At 37.4% G+C, this 17231-nt stretch overlaps 1 protein-coding gene across 3 annotated transcripts in view; it reads left to right on the top strand.

Moving 5' to 3' along the window:
• The first annotated feature begins 222 nt into the window (after window positions 1-222).
• The window catches only part of ZNHIT6 (zinc finger HIT-type containing 6), a 70762-nt gene continuing 53753 nt past the window's right edge, over window positions 223-17231 (top strand). For all 3 annotated transcript variants that reach the window (XR_006601800.1, XM_013056207.2, XM_004752671.3), the window contains exons 1-5: window positions 223-1070; window positions 2461-2526; window positions 2613-2719; window positions 2805-2890; window positions 12311-12414. Coding sequence is in view for 2 of the 3 variants with exons in the window: in XM_013056207.2 (XP_012911661.1) it covers window positions 409-1070; window positions 2461-2526; window positions 2613-2719; window positions 2805-2890; window positions 12311-12414 (1025 nt within the window). In the remaining variant the exon portion in view is untranslated. The remainder of the gene's footprint in view (window positions 1071-2460; window positions 2527-2612; window positions 2720-2804; window positions 2891-12310; window positions 12415-17231) is intronic.

Below are 17231 nucleotides of genomic sequence, written 5' to 3'. Positions count from 1 at the left end.
TTTGCTTCTTTACTTCGTCCCGCACCCCCATTCTACAGAAGAGCGTGCAGGACACGGGTGGAGGGCGGGGAAAGCCGGTGGAAGATGCCTGCCCGGGGGAAAGGGTTCCACGAATCCCCGCCCCGGAAGTGGGCTCAAATGGGCGCGGCTTCACGCCGGTTCTCTCGGAGTCTCGGGGCGGGATTGCCGCGAAGCCGTAAAGGGTTCTACCAGTCGTAAAGTGGCGAGGGGCGGAAGTGTCGCTTTACGACGATTTGGAGGAAAGCTGCAGGCCGGCGTTTGCTGCTTGCGATTTTCGGCCGCCCACGTGGGAGACTGTCGGTGGACCGGCGTAGAATTCGTTCCTTTTGGCGTGGATAAGCCACACTGAAGGACATAGTGCGAGCGGAGGCCACTGGTCGTGAGCTGATGGATATTGCTGTTGCAAATGAAGGGACATTGGGTGGAGGTCTGCCTAGTGGTGCTGAGGGGGCGCGGCTAAGTCTCGAGTCCGGTAGGGAGAGAGTCGAGGGCACAGCAGGGGCGGACGCTGGCAGTGTAGACGCGAGGAATGGACTGGCAGGAATGGAGAAGACAGAGGGTAGAGAAGGAAGTGGACAAAAAGCAGAGGAGATGCGTGTGGACCTAACGGTTGTGAAACAAGAAGTTATGGACTGGTCGGAAATGGAAGACGGGATGCCGGATGGCCGGTGGGTAAAGCAGGAGCTGGAGGATGGGCCTGAGGTGAAAGAGGAGAAACCAGGCACTTCGGAGGTGAAGCAGGAGATGGATAGTAGTTTTATGGTAAAAGAAGAGAAAGTGGATGAAGCAGAGGTAAAAGAAGAGAAAGTGAAGGTGAAGGAGGAGGTTATGGACTGGCTAGATGTGAAGGAAGAGAAGAAAGATAACTTGGAGATAAAAGAAGAGGTGTTTGTTGCTCAGAACATTAAAAAGGAGGAAATGATGGATGAAGTTTGTGTAAAAGAAGAGAAGTATTTCCCAAAGGAAGAAGGGATGGATGATACAAAGGTGAAAGAAGAGCCTCAGATAAATCCCCCAGTGGGTTTAAAACGGAAACTGTCCATGTCAAGGTAGGACAGGGAGAAATTCATTGGGGGAATAAAGCTATGGAGTCCTCTGTTGTCTGGATGGAAGGAAATCTAGCAGGCAGGTGTGGAATAATGAAAAATAAATGCAAACGTGGGTACCTGGAGCCTGCGTGTTGGTAGTGCAGGGAGGGGGTAATTGGGAAGAAAGGGTTTTGTCAAAGAACAGCAGATTCAGTAAAAATATGTCAGGCTGGTAGTGGTCAGTCGGCAATGGCCAAGTAAGAAAGTGTAAATTCTGGGAACCAGAAAACCCTTGGACCAGATTCTGGTTTGACTTAATATGGTCTTGACTCAATATTCTTTAAAAAAGGATAAACATAGGAAAAACTAACAGTGACAACATGGATTAAGTTAAAATTAGGAAGAAAAATGCACTTGAACTCACCCAACTGTCCACTTTCTCAATGGATAGTTAGGAATATGAATATTTATTGCTTTATAATTTCCTTATAGTGTATGACCATGTGACAGCATAGGAAATAAAAGTGGTCAGATTCTTGGGACTATTACTGACTAGACACAGTGGGCCAAATAAAAATGACTGTAGTTTGCCTGTCAGTATCCCAAGAACCTAGAAGAGTATTTGAAGAAAGATGATGGGTAATTGCATTTCTAGATTATTATTATTTTTAATAATAAATAATAAAAGGCAGAAAGGCAGGCGGGAGGTGGGGGTGGGAACCAGGCTCCCCACTGAGCAGAGAGCCCGATGCAGGGCTTGATCCCAGGACCATGGGATCATGACCTGAGCCGAAGGCAGAGGCTTAACACACTGAGCCACCCAGGGGCCCCTCCCTCACTCACTCCCTGGCTTGTGTTTCCCTCTTTCCCTCTCTCCCTGTCAAATAAATAAATAAATAAAATCTTTAAAAAAAGGTACAGCTGATACTTTGTAAATTTGACTTGGCCTCTATTCTTTTTGTGTTATGTGTGCGTTTAAGGATATGTAAATTCATGGATTGGACTATATACATGTGTGCACACACACTCACACACACAATCTTTATCAGACTGCCAGGAATTACAAATTAAAATATTAATGAATAATCCCATTCTCTGATCACAGTAGAACAAAGAAGTCAAAAGTGAGGTTTTTTTTTTTTAATTTAATACATGTTTTCTTGAATTATGTAGTACTAACAACATTGTAAATGTAGTGGTCTTTTGGAGGAGACAGTTTCCTAAGAGGAGAATGTTCCAAGGGTGTTTGACAGCTATCGAGTACTTTTATCAGAGTAACTTGCATATATTTCATTCACTGACTGCATGTCTATAAATTGTGATGAGTAATTGAATTAGCATTAAAAATTTATAAATCAATAAGTAGTATTAATATTTGATAACTTACTAAATTTCTTGTGGACTCTTGTAGGTGTGAAACTTGTGGTACCGAAGAAGCAAAGTACAAGTGTCCACGTTGTATGCGATATTCCTGCAGGTATATGTGTAATTTCCTGTCTTCGTACCTTTGTTTGTACCCTTCCCACCTCAGAGTATAATAGTACCACCTCATTTTCTCTTCAGTTTGCCATGTGTAAAGAAACACAAAGCAGAACTGACCTGTAATGGAGTTCGAGATAAGACTGCATATGTTTCCATACAACAGTTTACTGAAATGAATCTCCTAAGCGGTAAGTCATCTTATGCATAGCAGATTGATGTTTCCTGGCCATTGGCATATGTCATTTGTTTATTTTCCTGTTTTAAAATTTATAGATTATCGGTTTTTGGAAGATGTGGCAAGAACAGCAGACCACATTTCTAGAGATGCTTTCTTAAAAAGACCAATAAGCAATAAGCATGTAAGTATTTCTTTTCATCTCTTCCAGTTAGAATTCTTTTAATCAGATTTCGTTTTTTTCACCTAATGAATGTAGTTAAGTGGCGTTGTGATCCAGAGCTATTCCAGTTACTAGGGATACTACATCACTGGCCAAAACAAAGTTCTTACCCTCATGGAGCTTGTATTGTGTGGGGAGAGACAGGAGATGAGTAGAGGAACAAATATAATTTCAGATAGAGTTAATTGCATGTAGAAAATAAAGCACAGGAGATAAAAGAATATGAAAATGGTGTTTATTGGAGGAGGTCATGAGTATTTTCAATACTGTAGTTCAGAGAAGCTTTTCTGAGAGATGATATTTAAGCAGTCATCTGAATGATGAGAAAGAGGCAGCCATATGAACCTTTGGAGGACGATTGTTCCAGATAGTGACAAAAGCATAAGTAAGACTGAGTTAGGAATGAGGTTGGTGTGTTTGAGGATTAAAAATGGGGACAGGGTGACTGAAACATAGGTGAGTAAGGAGGAGAAGGTTGAACATGGGGTTAGAAAAACTGTTGAGGGCTCCTAATATATCCTAAGTGAAAATAGAAGCCATGGGAAGCTTTTGAGCACGCTTGCCTTTTGAAAGGTCACTCTTGCTGCTGTCTGAAAAATGAGCTTCATTGGGCAAGAGAGTGTTTAGATTCTGATTTTGAAGGAAGAACTAACAGGGCTTGCTCTTCTAACACACCTCATTTTCATACTCTCATCCCTTTTGCATTCCTTAAGCTAAGTATGCAAATTAAAGCTTATGTATTTGAAATACTTTGCAACTGCTATTCTAGAAATTCTTTAATAGTGTTATTAAATCATGCCATAGAATTAAGTTCTTTTTTCAAAGACCATTTTAATTTTGGAGTTGCAGCATTTTAGCACTTTTAAAACACCTTATTGTTGTTACTGATACAGACTTGACATTTCACGTATCTAAAAGAAAAATTATCGTGCATCAGCATGGTTCTCTCAAGTTTAATTAAGCATAATTGAAATTCTGCTTAAAAGATAAATTTTTAAATTTTTTTGTTTTTATCATAAAGAATTGCATACATATTTAAAAAGCATAAAATACAAATATACTCTTATTGAGTAATTATAAAGTGAACATCATGTAACTACCACCCAGAATTAGAACATTACCAACTTCTCAAAAATTATTTGCCACTCACTTATGCTGTTCCTTAATTCAGTCTTCTGAATAGTTTTCTAGTTTAGGACTATATCATCATTAATTTATCCATTCTGTTGATGGACTCTGAATTTTCTATTATAACATGGGCTCCAGGTATTCTGTAATAACGACAACAACAAAAGCCTTAAAGGTATTGCAATGAGCACTTCTGTTTATGAATTGTGATTTGTGTATGTACACATTTTTTCCTAGGGTTTATACCTGGGAGTGGAATTACTCTGTTGTGGGGTATGCATATCTTCAGTTTTACTAGATGTAACCGAAACATTTTCTGAAGTGGTTATACCAGTTTAGACTTACAATATTGTGTGTACCTGCTGTCATGTCCTGTCCAATACTTGATTTGAGCAGAGTTTTAAAGTTTTTGTCAATTTGATGGCTTTGTAATTTTATCAGGGTTTTTAATTTGCAGTTCTCTAATTTCTAATGAGATTGAGCATCTTTCAAATATATTATTGGCCGTTTGGATTTCATTTTGTAGAATACCTGGTCAAGTCTCTTGATCATTTTTTATTGGTCAGCTTTCTTTTTCTTACTGGTTTGTAAGTAATTTCTTGAATGCCTGTCGGCAGTTGGTTGTATGTGTTATAGATACCTTCTTCCATTCTGTGGCTTGTTTTTCACTTTATAATATCTTTGATGAACAGATGTTCTTAACCTTAATATAGTCAAATTTATCATGTTCCCTTTATAGTTAGTAGTTTTATATGTTTATAAAGAAACCCTTTCCCACTTTGAAGTTATGAAGCTGTTCTCCCATAGTTATTTTCTAAAAGTTTTATCGTGTTGCATCCAGATTTATGTCTGTAAAGTACCTGGAATCCACTTTTGTGCATCATGTGAAGTGGAGATCCCATTTAATTTTCTGTATGGATGATCCAGTTTCTTAGTACCATTTATTGAGAAGTTCATCCTTTCCTACTGCTCTGCAGGGCAGCTATCCATTTATGCTTGGGTCAGTATTTGGCCTTTCTTTTCTGTTCTGTTGGCCTACTTGTCTGTCCATGCCAATACTACACTCTCAACTGTAGTTTTTTACTGCAACTCACTATCTCACAGAATAGTTCCTCTGACTTTGTTCATTTTCTGGAGTATTGCTATACTCTAGCTATGGGTATGATTCTTTGTAATTCTATACAGATATGATGAATCACCTATTGATTCTACATTCCTCTTTCCCCACCTGAGAATTTTAATTGGGGTTACATTTATTTTACAGAGTAACTTGAGTGATTGGACTTCTTTACAGCATTAAATCTTGAAATCTCTGCATTTATTTAATATATTTAATATCTCTCTAATTTTCTCTGTAGAGCTTTTATACGTTTTTTGTTAGATTTATTCCTAGGCATTTTAGAGGCACCTGGGTGGCTCAGTCGGTTAAGTGACTCTTGATTTTGACTTAGGTCATGATCTTGGGGTCCTGGGATTTAGCCCCACATCAGGCTCTGTGCTCAGCAGGGAATCTGCTTTTCCTTCTCCCTCTGCTGTCTTTTCCTTGTCTCTCTCAAATAAATTAATAGATAAATTAAAAAAAAAAGATTTGTTACTAGACACTTTATTTTTTCATGCTTTTTAAAGTAGTATTTTCTATTTTTAATCTCTTTGCTGGTGTTTAGGAATGATATTTTTGTTGTTATTTTATGGGATTATAATTCGCATTTTATAGAATTAAAATCTATACTGTGCCTTTTCTATAGATTCCTTGAGATTTTCTCTATAAACAATTTGTCCCAATTTGTTTTTATCTTTCTGTCCTGTTCTCTTTTTCTTATTAGAATAGCTAGGACTTCCCATTTATTGTCAGATACTAATGATGATAGTAAATATTGATGTTGTAAGTCCCAAGTCCTTCCCTGGATTTGATTTGCTTGATGGATTCACATGATTCAATATACAGTTGTACTCATGGCTAAAACTAATTACAGTGAAAGAATGTAGAGAAAAGTTAGAGAAAAGAAAAGGAACAGAGTCTGAAGTCTGAAGGAATCCAGTTGTAAGCTTCCAAGAATCCTTTCCGTTTGGAGTCACACAGTATGCAGTTAATTCCTTTGTCAGTGAGTTGTGATAAAGGTTGTGAAGTATAGTCTGCTAGGCAAGCTCATTAGAAACTCACTACACAAGGGGGGCTGGTCACAGAAGCACCTTCCCTCTGCCTAGCAGGTGCCAAATTCCAGACTCCCAGAAGGAACGCAAGTAAAACCATGTTGTTTATATAAACAATTCAGGCACAGTGAACCACACTTACTGTTTTACAAAAAGTTAGTGTAGGGAACCACTTACCAATCATTCAAATTTCCTTGCACCACCCAGGGAAAACCTTGCAAGCAAAACCACCTAATGATAACAGTCTCAGGCCTGCTATCTTTTTCTTCAATTTTTATTTATTTATTTACTTATTTGACAGAGATCACAAATAGAGAGGCAGGTAGAGAGAGAGAGAGAGAAGGAAGCAGGCCCCCTGCCGAGCAGAGAGCCCAATGTGGGGCTCAATCCCAGGACCCTGGGATCATGACCTAAGGCAAAGGCAGAGGCTTTAACCCACTGAGCTACCCAGGCACCCCTCAGGCCTGCTATCTTAATGCCTCTGTACATCTTTGTTTTATAACTCCTAATTATAGAAGAAAAGCTTCCAAGATTGCATCATGATGTTTGCTCTTAAATTTTTTCTAGGTGTAATTTGACATCTAGATTATGGAGGTTTTAGTCCTAGTTTGCTATCAGATTTTAACATGAATGATGGTTGTATTTCATCAAATGCTTCTTCTGTATTTGATTATTTTATTTTTGTTCTCTTAATCTATAATCTGTATGAGTAATCTTTAAAAAAAAAATTATTTATTTGACAGAGAGAGATCACAGGTAGGCAGAGAGAGGAGGAGGGAAGCAGGCTACCTGCTGACCAGAGAGCCTGATGCAGGACTTGATCCCAGGACCCTCAGATCATGACCCAATCCAAAGGCAGAGCCTTAACCCACTGAGCCACACAGGCGCCATATATGAGTAATCTTAATCAGTTTTCTATTTTAAGCTAAACTTGCATGGTGTGCTATTATCATATCATATGCTTTTTATACTCTGCAGAATTCCTTTGAATTATATGTGTGCGTTCACCTTATCCGTGCTCTCATTTTTGTATTTCTCTTCATGAGTGATATTTCCTTTTTAGTGTTCTCAGATTTCCATATCAAAATGATTCTAATTTCATAAAATTATTTGGCAGTGTTCCCATTTTATTCTTGGACGCATTCACTAAGGTTGGAATTACTTCCTTCTTGGGACTTTGGTAAAATTATTAAGGAACCAGTATAGACTTAGGGTTTGGACCACTGAGGTATAGTTTTTACTATTTGTGGGATTCTGTGGGTTTACTGTGTCTTGATTTAGTGTTACTGGCTATTACATTTTTCTAAGAATTTGTCCATTTGACCCAAGTTTTCACCTTCATTGGCATAAAGTTCTTCATAAACCTATCCTTTACAGTTCTGTAGGAGTTGTAGTAATTTCATTTGTGATATTGGTTATTTGTGTCTTTTTTTTCCTTAGATCAGTCGCTGTTATATGTTTTTTCTATTTTACTAATGTGTCCTCTTGACTTTTGTTATATCTTTTTTATGTTTAGCTTACTTACACTGTGGTCAGAGAACATACTCTTTTTTTTTTCTTTTTTTTAAGAGAGCATACTCTTCAAGGTCATTCCTTTAAAATACCTTAGTGCTTGTGTTTGTGGCCCAGTTTATGGTTAAGTTTTATAATGTTCTTTTTTGCTTCAAAGAATATTCTGCAGTTGCTGAATATAGTACTCTATATACCCCTTATAGCTCAGGTTTATTAATTATGTTGTTCAAATTGTTTATAATTACTGATACTTTCTGTGTGTTTTGTCTGTAAGTTTCCAAAAGAAGTATGTTAACATTTCCCAGTGGATAAACTCAAACAGGCCTGTTTGATTTGTTTCCCCTTGTGGTTCAGTTTGTTTTTCTTTATATGCTTTAAGGCTAAATTATTAAATGCATACCTCAGGAAGTACTTTTCCCTGGTGTATTTATCCTTTGGCATTATAAGGTAACCCTCTTTGTCTCTAGATTTTTGTGTACTTTGACTAATACTTATAAACTTCTTTGCTTGGTATTTGTATGGTCTGTTTTTTTCCTTAAGGCCTTTCTGTGTCCTTATGTTCTGGTTGTGGTTGGTTTCCAGTTCTTCTTCCATTTGATAGTCTGTAACTTTTAACTAAATCATTAAGTTCATTTACATTTTAATAAATCACCTGTATAATTGACTTTAAATGTGTCACATTATTTTTGCTATTTGTATCCGTTTTTTTTCTTCTTCTTATCTTTTGGACTGTTGTTGTTGTTTTCAGTCATTTAAATTTTTCTCTTTATCAGTTTAGAACTTATGGGCCCTTTTCCTATCCTTTCATTAGTTAAGCTGGACTCCACAACGTGCATGCTTAATTTGCCAGTATCTGAAGTTAAGTAGTACCTGAACCCTGTGCCTAAACAACGCAGAAGACCTTATAATAGGAGTTGGCAAACTTTTCTGTAAAGGGTCAAATAGTCAATATTTTTTCCAGGCCATATCGTTTCTGTTACTTTAGCTCTGCTGTTGTATCGAGAAAGCCGTCACAAGCAGTATATAAACGAATGGTTGGAGTGACATCCCAACAAAATTTAATCTGTGAAGACAAGTAGCAGGCAGATTTTACTAGCAATTACCTTAAATTCCTCTTGACCTTGTTTGAGAGAGAGAGCACAAGCAGGGGGATGAGCAGAGAGAGAGGAAGAAGCTGACTTCCTGTTGAGTGTAGAGCCAACACTGGGCTCCATCCCAGGACCCCAAGATCATGACCTGAGCCAGAGTTAGACACTTATCGCACTGGGCCACCCGGGCGCCCCTTGAGTTTATATATCCCACTTTCTTTGCTCTTTATTCCTTCTCTCATCATCTTAGATCTTAAATCTGAGAGACAACTTTTTTCCTGCTTCAAGTACACCTTTAGGATTTCCTGTAGAGAAGAAAATTAGAGGGTTTTCCACTTCTTGGGTTCCTTTGTCGGATTTTTGTTTTTTGTTTGTTTGTTTAATTTTCTATTTCTTTGCCTTTCTTCACTTTGAAATGATTTTTCTCTGCAATTCTGGTTTAGGATTAGTGTTCCAGTGTCTTATGGCTTCTGTTATTATTGCAGTCACCTAGAGTTTTTAACTGCCTTTGAAATCTTTTAATCTGGCTGCATTTTTTTATCTTTGGTATTGTGTATTTGTGCTATAATACAAAAAATGCAAATTTCTTTTCATCTTAACTTGATAATTGTTAGATTTCTTGAATCTGTGGCATATCTTCCGTCAGTTCTGGGAAATTTTTAGCACATTTCTATTAAAAGATTACGTCTACCTTATTCCTTATCTTTTCTATAACTACCATTAAATGTGACTTAAGTCCTCTCCCCATATCTTACTTACCTTTTAAGGTCTTTGATTTTTTAAATCTTTTTTGTCTCTGTAATGTATTCTGCAAACATTCTAGTTTTATTTGGTTCTTTGAAAAATCTGCTGAGTCCATTTTTATAGTTTCTCTTCACTGTGCATATTTTAAACTGCTAATGTTTTTAAATTTTGTAGAGATACTCTACCGTCTGTGTATGATCCTTTTAGTATCTGAATATATGGGGAATTATCAGCTACCTCTTTTCTCTTTTGGTTCTTGCTCACTGACCTTTGCATTCATTATTCATGCTTCTTTATTTTTTATTTATTCAGTACTGCTTTTTTTTCTTAAATTGTGAGAACTTTTTGAAGAGTAGAGTGCAGGCCTTCTTGTATTCTGCCAGGTACCTGGGAATATTGCAAATCTGCATCTGTCTTAAACCAAGTTGAAAGTTTAAGATTCCCTTGACTACATAAGCAAGGCCAATCATTTCAAATGTTAGCAAGAACTGGCCCATGGCCACAGCTTCTAATGAATTGCTTTCCTTTTCCCCTTTATTCCAGTCATTCCAATATAAGTTTCCTCGCATGCTCTGGGGATAGGGTTTATTTCTGGTTCGCCCTTAACTTAATATTATTAGGCATGTTCTGTTACTGAGATTCATTTGAGGAGGGTTGAAGATTACAGGGTCTTGACTCTGACCTTTTTGGGGAGAAGGCTGTTGAAAGGGAAAGCCTGTATTTGCTAGAATTTGCAAAAGTGGCTTCATTACCATTCTGACTGGTGTGAGGTGGTATCTCATTGTGGTTTGGATTTGTATTTTCCTGATACTGAGTGATGTGGAGCACTTTTTCATGTGTCTGTTGGCCATCTGGATGACTTCTTTGCAGAAATGTCTGTTCATGTCCTCTGCCCATTTCTTGATTGAATGTCTTTGGGTGTTGAGTTTGATAAGTTCTTTAGAGCTAAAATTAAGTCAGGAAATGAAAGATGTTGGAGAGGATGTAGAGAAAGGGAAATGCTCCTACAAGGTTGGTGGGAATGCAAGCTGGTGCAGCCACTCTGGAAAACAGCGTGAAGGTTCTTCAAAAAGTTGAAAATGGAACTACCATATGACCCGGCAGTTGCACTACTGGGTATTTACCCTTAAGATACAAAGTAGTGATTCAAAGGGGCACGTGCACCCGGATGTTTATAGCAGCAATGTCCACAGTAGCCAAACTATGGAAACAACCTAGATGTTCATCAACAAATGAATGGATAACGAAGATGTGGGGGGGGGGGTCACACACATACACAATGGAATACTATGCAGCCATCAAAAAATGAAATCTTGCCATTTGCAATGACATGAATGGAACTAGAGGGTATTATGCTGAGCGAAGTAGTCAATCAGAGAAAGACAGTTATCATATGATCTCCCTGATATGAGGAAGTTGAGAGGCAGAGTGGGGATTTGGGGGTAGGGAAGGAAAAAAATGAAACAAGATGGGATTGGGAGGGAGACAAACCATAAGAGACTCTTAATCTTACAAAACAAATTGAGGGTTGCTGGGGGGAGGGGTGTGTGTGGAGAGGATGGTTGGGTTATGGACATTGGGGAGGATATGTGATATGGTGAGTGCTGTGAATTGTATAAGCCTGATAATCCACAAAGTATACCCCTGGGGCAAATAACATTATATGTTAATAAAAATAATTAATTTTTTAAAAAGGTGGCTTCAATGCTTTGCTTACCTCTCTGAGCTTTCACTTCTCACTAAATATTGGTGTGTATATTTGTATTTTTCTGTTTTGTTTTGTCTTTTTTTACAGCTTTTCGGTGCTTCTAAGGTGATTTTTAAATGTATCTTATTACATGTATTTATTTCCCCCATTGTCTGTAATTCTTCCATGTTTTCAGTGGCAGGGTTGATCCTTATAATCATTGCCACTACTGATACCAAAGTCACATGAGTTATAAAATTGGATGTAATTTCTTAAATTATTTCTCTTCTTAACAAATGATAACTGACTCTTCTTTAACCTGGGCTTATGATTTAATTGTCTCTTTGCATTGCAAAATCTAGATTGCCATTCACTTAACCAAAAACTTGCATTTATATTTGCCTTTGGAGTGTCAAGGAAGAAGTCTTGATGATATTATTTCCTTCACTACTCTCTGGAGTTGACTAGTTCAGCTTAACCAACCCAGACAGTCAGTGGAGTAACACATTTCAGAGCCAGATTATTCACATACCCCATTTTGTATGGTCTACAGTGGTGGCTGCTTTAAGTTTGGCTTTGTACTAGCAATGCCATGGTTCCTCCCCTGAGTAAACTGCCTGTCTGGTAATCAAAGCAGGCATGTATAAATCCAAGTATGGATGGTATAAACCCTTCAGTAAAAGAAAAGGAACTGTATAGGTAGCCCCTATGAATTGCCAAATGACCTATATATTTTAAAAATCCCATTAAATCCTTCTTCTGGCTCATAGAATGTATGGTTGAAAACACAGGCTCTAGAATTAGATATACCTGAGTTTGAATACAGGCTGTCTCTCTCAGGAATAGCTATGTAATGTTGACATCTCATTAATTTTCATTCCTAGATTGGGGGTAGTAATAGTACCTGTCTGATAATATTGTGAGGATTAAATGAGTTATTGCTGTTTAGTACAGTTTGTGAAACAAACGTACCCAATGAATCTTAACTATTACATTTTGAACATTGTTTTACTCACTTCTGAAATTTAAGGCATTTTAAAATTTGTCCATTTATTTATTTTTTGTTATTAGATGTACTTTATGAAAAATCGTGCCAGAAGACAAGGTATTAACTTAAAGCTTCTACCCAATGGATTCACCAAGAGAAAAGAAAATTCAACATTTTTTGATAAGAAGTAAGTTTCTAATTTCATTCTTAGTATATTGAGTATTCTGATTTGATCAGGAACATCTTTTAAGTTTGGTTTGCTATAGAGCATTGTTACCTAACATGTAGTCTGTAAGCTTTTTGTTATTGGTCTATGCCAAGGTAATTGCACAAATTGAAAATAAGCATTTAAAAACTTACACCAATTTTATGTCATGTGACTAATAAAAATTTTGGGCCTGTGGTGTGTGTGTATATATGTGTAACTGTATGTGTACATATCTGAGACCTAAGTACCATGGAAGTATTTTAGAGGTTACAAGGACAAAATAATAAGGCAGGACCCCTGTACAATTTTGACTGGAGGAGTTTAGTTTTTTTTATTGTTTTCTATCAAACTCTTTTGGGATTCCAGTAAGATTTATTTGAAAGCCAATGTTGGAAAAGAGGGACTTTGAAAACATTTACTCTGTAGTAAATCTGTGAGTACAGATAAATACAAAAGAGATTAGCCTGCTGCTTTCTGTAAGTGCTGGATCTAAAAGGTCCCATTAGTACAGAGGAGACAGGATTCCCAAAATACTGTAAGTAGCCTGCTGAATTATTAGGTAAGACTTTCTTTTTTAAAAAAAATTTTTTTTTTTTTAATTTATTTGACAGAGAGATCACCAGTAGGCAGAGAGGCAGGCAGAGAGAGAAGGGGAAGCAGGCTCCCCACAGAGCAGAGTCCGAGGCGGGGCTCAATCCAAAGACCCTGAGATCATGAGCTGAAGGCAGAGGTTTAACCCACTGAGCCACCCAGGCGCCCCTAGGTAATACTTTGAAATGTCAGCATTCTGGACTTACAAGTAAAAGATCCTGAGTGGGTTCAGAAGCAAAAGATCCTGAGTGGGTTCTACCTTCTTCAGCCTCTTAGTAACTGCAAGGTCTTGAGCAGATTACTTTCTCTGGGCCTCATCTGTATGATGTGGGGGTTGTAGTAGGTAAACTAAGATTCCCTCCCAGTTGTAATGCTTCATAAACTGACAAGGCAAAACCATCAGAATTACCATTATTCTGATAAGCTTTCCACCTTTTCAAAAGAAGTTACGTTAGAAGTTGTAGATCCATTTATTTTATATGTTTCAAGACAAATATTTGTAAAAGTGATTTTCCTTTTTTCTGGGTAGCTTCCAGAAATAAAGTAATGTTTTTCATTTATCAAATATGAGGTAATTCCAGTGTGCATTTTCAAACCAACATATTTAGAAATTGACATACTGTATTTGAAATTTAAGGTAACTGGATCACGTCTTCTCAAATACAAAATGTATTCTTATGAAGGAAGCCATTCAGATTGTCATCAGAGCTTAGTTCTTAGTACTTAAAACCATATACCCTCAAACGTAAAATTATGGGGTCTCTAGAAACATGAATGTATGTGGGAAGTTTTTGTTTTTGTTCTTTTTTTCAAAAATAAATATTAAGTGTATTTCTTGGGTTTAGAACCCAAATTTATAGTTGGTTATTTTCAGATCTCTGAAGTAGCAAATGGGACTCTTTTGCTCATGAATTTATAGTTATTTGGAATTGGTATTCTTAAAATTTTTTAGTGTTTTCACATGAGGGGATTAGCAACATAATTCAAAATAGGATTTAGAGTCAGTTTCTTTGCTTTTTTCACATCTGTAAAATGGAGATGATGATAGCTATTATATAGAGTTGTGACCTTTTTTTTAAGACTATGTATTTGAGATAGAGCGAGAGAGAAAGTACACAAGCAGGAGGAGGGGCAATGGGAGAAAAGAAAAGCAGACTCCCCACTGAGCAGGGAGCCCAATGTGGGGCTCAATCCCAGGACCGGGGGATCATGACCTGAGCCAGAGGCAGATGGTTAACTGACTGAGCCACCCAAGCGCCCCAAGTTGTAACCTTTATTGTAAAAATTTACCTAACCACTAACTGGAATGTAGGAAGGAATCAGTGTATGTAGCAACTGTAAAAATAATATATACCCATCATTGGGCACCTGGGTGGCTTAGTGGGTTAAGCCACTGCCTTCGGCTTAGGTCATGATCTCAGGGTCCTGGGATCGAGTCCCACATCGGGCTCTCTGCTTGGCAGAGAGCCTGCTTCCTCCTCTCTCTCTCTGCCTGCCTCTCTGCCTACTTGTGATTTTTCTCTGTCAAATAAATAAATTCTTAAAAAAAAAATATATATATATATACACACACACACACACTCATCATTCAAAAGTTTAAAGGAGGTGCCTGGGTGGCTCAGTGGATTAAGGCCTCTGCCGTCAGCTCAGGTCATGATCCCAGAGTCCTGGGATCAAGCCCCGAGTGGGTTCTCTGCTCAGCAGGGAGCCTGCTTCCTCCTCTCTCTGCCTGCCTCTCTGTCTACTTGTGATCTCTATCTGTAAAATAAATAAATAAAATCTTAAAAAAAAAAAAAAGTTTAAAGGAAAAAGAGCACCTATAATTCCATTATGTAGAGATGACCACTGATAACCACTTGATGTTTCCTTCTAACCCTGTTCTACTTTTCCATTAATAAAATAAAACATGGTATTAAATGCATAAGAATATACAAAGTTACATGACTTTTCAAGTTAGACATTGCTAATTTTTTATGACTAAAAGAATTACTTTTTTCTACAACTAGAGGCTCTTTTCTTGTTAATGCAGATCTGCCTTATTTCTAAATAGTGTATCCCAGCAATGGCTACTATGTTTAAATTTATTTAATTATTTCCATATTCATGAACATTTAGCTTTTTTCTAGTTTCTAATTGTTAGCAATAATGCCACGATAAACATTACATTAAATTATTCTTCCTTGAAGAACTGTTTTGTGTGTTTACATGGCTTTTTCTGTACCATCCTTAGAAAGTAGACTTAACTGGATCAGAGACAATAGAGACTACATCTGGTTATTGGAAAGGGTGAGCTCTTGAATATTTTTTTAAGATGTACCTGCTTATAGCTCATTTTACTTGAATATTTTTTTAAGATGTGCCTGTTTATAGCTCATCTTATTCTGTTCCATACATAGGGAATATTTTTACTAGTCTCTTTATCCTTTAATTTGGTCTTACATTCATTTTTGATGCATTTTAAATAGTTGTAAATATCTCTACAACCTAGAGATAGTAAGATGGAATAGTTAAGAGCAGAAACTGGAGCCAGACTACTTATATTCAAATTTGTAATCAGCCTCCTTCTAGCTACGTGATACTAAGCTAAACCACTAACTTCTTTTTGCCTCAGTTTCCTCATCTGTAAACTGTGATTTATAGTAATAAACTGGGACTAAACTGGTTTTCATTTCCATTTGTAGTGTTTGAGAATATCCATTTAAATGTCTCAATACCACTGAGTTTTCTCTTTAAAAAAATGTTGCTAAATTGGAAGGTTGCAATGACATTTTTTTTTTTTTTAAGATTTTATTTATTTATTTGACAGAGAGAGATCACAAGTAGGCAGAGACTCAGGCAGAGAGAGAGAGAGGAGGAAGCAGGCTCCCTGCTGAGCAGAGAGCCCGATGCGGGACTCGATCCCAGGACCCTGAGATCATGACCTGAGCCGAAGGCAGCAGCTTAACCCACTGAGCCACCCAGGCGCCCGCAATGACATTTTTTTATTTGCTTTTTATTAATTGTTACTGTGATAGGGAATATTTGAATACATGTTTCAGAGTATAAACTTTGACTTAATCCAGTCCGTTATGGTAAGATGATCTTTCATTCGTAGGACCATTTTGGGGGTCAGTTCAGTGAAAAAAAAATAATGATAAAAATAATTCAAAATCTATGTAACTAAATTTTCCATTAGTTTGTTGTGAAATTGCCCATTATTATTTTTAAATGAAATGGTTTTGCTATTAACTGAATTGAAAATGTCTGCATTTAGATGTTAGATGAATAAAACATTAAGGTGAGGTCCCAGTTGGGTGAAAGCCATACTGAATATTGAGAATATTGCTGGTTAGTTAATTGATAATCAGCTTGGAAATCTCCTTAGTGTGTCCCAATATTTTATTCATTCTTGTTCAACATTTTCATTAGTGATTTAGGTTGTGATTTCTCATCTTGGCCCTCCTGACCTTTTGACCCAGAGAATTCTTTGTTTTGAGGGGCTATTTTGTGCATTTTAGGGTGTTTAGTAGCATTCCTGTCCTCTGCCCACTAGATGTTGGTAACACACACACACACACACACACACACACACACCCATCTACCCAGCCAACCCAGCACCTCTCTTGTGGCAACAGGAAATGTCTCTAGAGATTACCAGATGTTTCCTGGAGGTGGGGGCAGAGGGGAGAGACAGAATCACTCCTACTTGAGATTCAAGTGATTTAGATTAATACAAAAGATGTACTTCTTGAACTTAATGTATAGTAGAATCAGGATTGCAAAAAATTTCTGTTGCTCAAAGGTGGTGTATAAGTAGCAAGATAAATATATAAGATCCTGTCTTCACTCATAGGGGAAAAAATGGAACAAAATTTTAAAAAATTTAGAAGTATTGGGGCACCTGGGTGGCTCAGTGGGTTAAGCCTCTGCCTTCGCCTCAGGTCAGGATCTCAGGGTTCTGGGATTGAGCCCCACATAGGGCTCTCTGCTCAGCAGGGAGCCTGCTTCCTCCTCTCTCTGCCTGCCTCTCTGCCTACTTATGATCTCAGTCTTTCAAATAAATAAAATCTTTAAAAATTTAGAAGTATCTTCTTTAGGATACCTTTGTTTTCTTAGCCATTCATATGAAAATGACTAGGTTTTAATGATTTAAGTGTTATTTTATGATTTAGTGTTATTAGATGATGTGTTATTTAAGATGATTGCTAGAAAGGGAGAAGAGGGGA

Source organism: Mustela putorius, unplaced genomic scaffold (genome assembly GCF_011764305.1).
Source record: "Mustela putorius furo isolate JIRA1106 unplaced genomic scaffold, ASM1176430v1.1 tig00003853_pilon_pilon_pilon, whole genome shotgun sequence".
Classification (NCBI taxonomy): domain Eukaryota; kingdom Metazoa; phylum Chordata; class Mammalia; order Carnivora; family Mustelidae; genus Mustela; species Mustela putorius.
The sequence above is the reverse complement of the archived record's forward strand: the minus strand, read 5'-3'. Positions and strand labels throughout refer to the sequence as shown.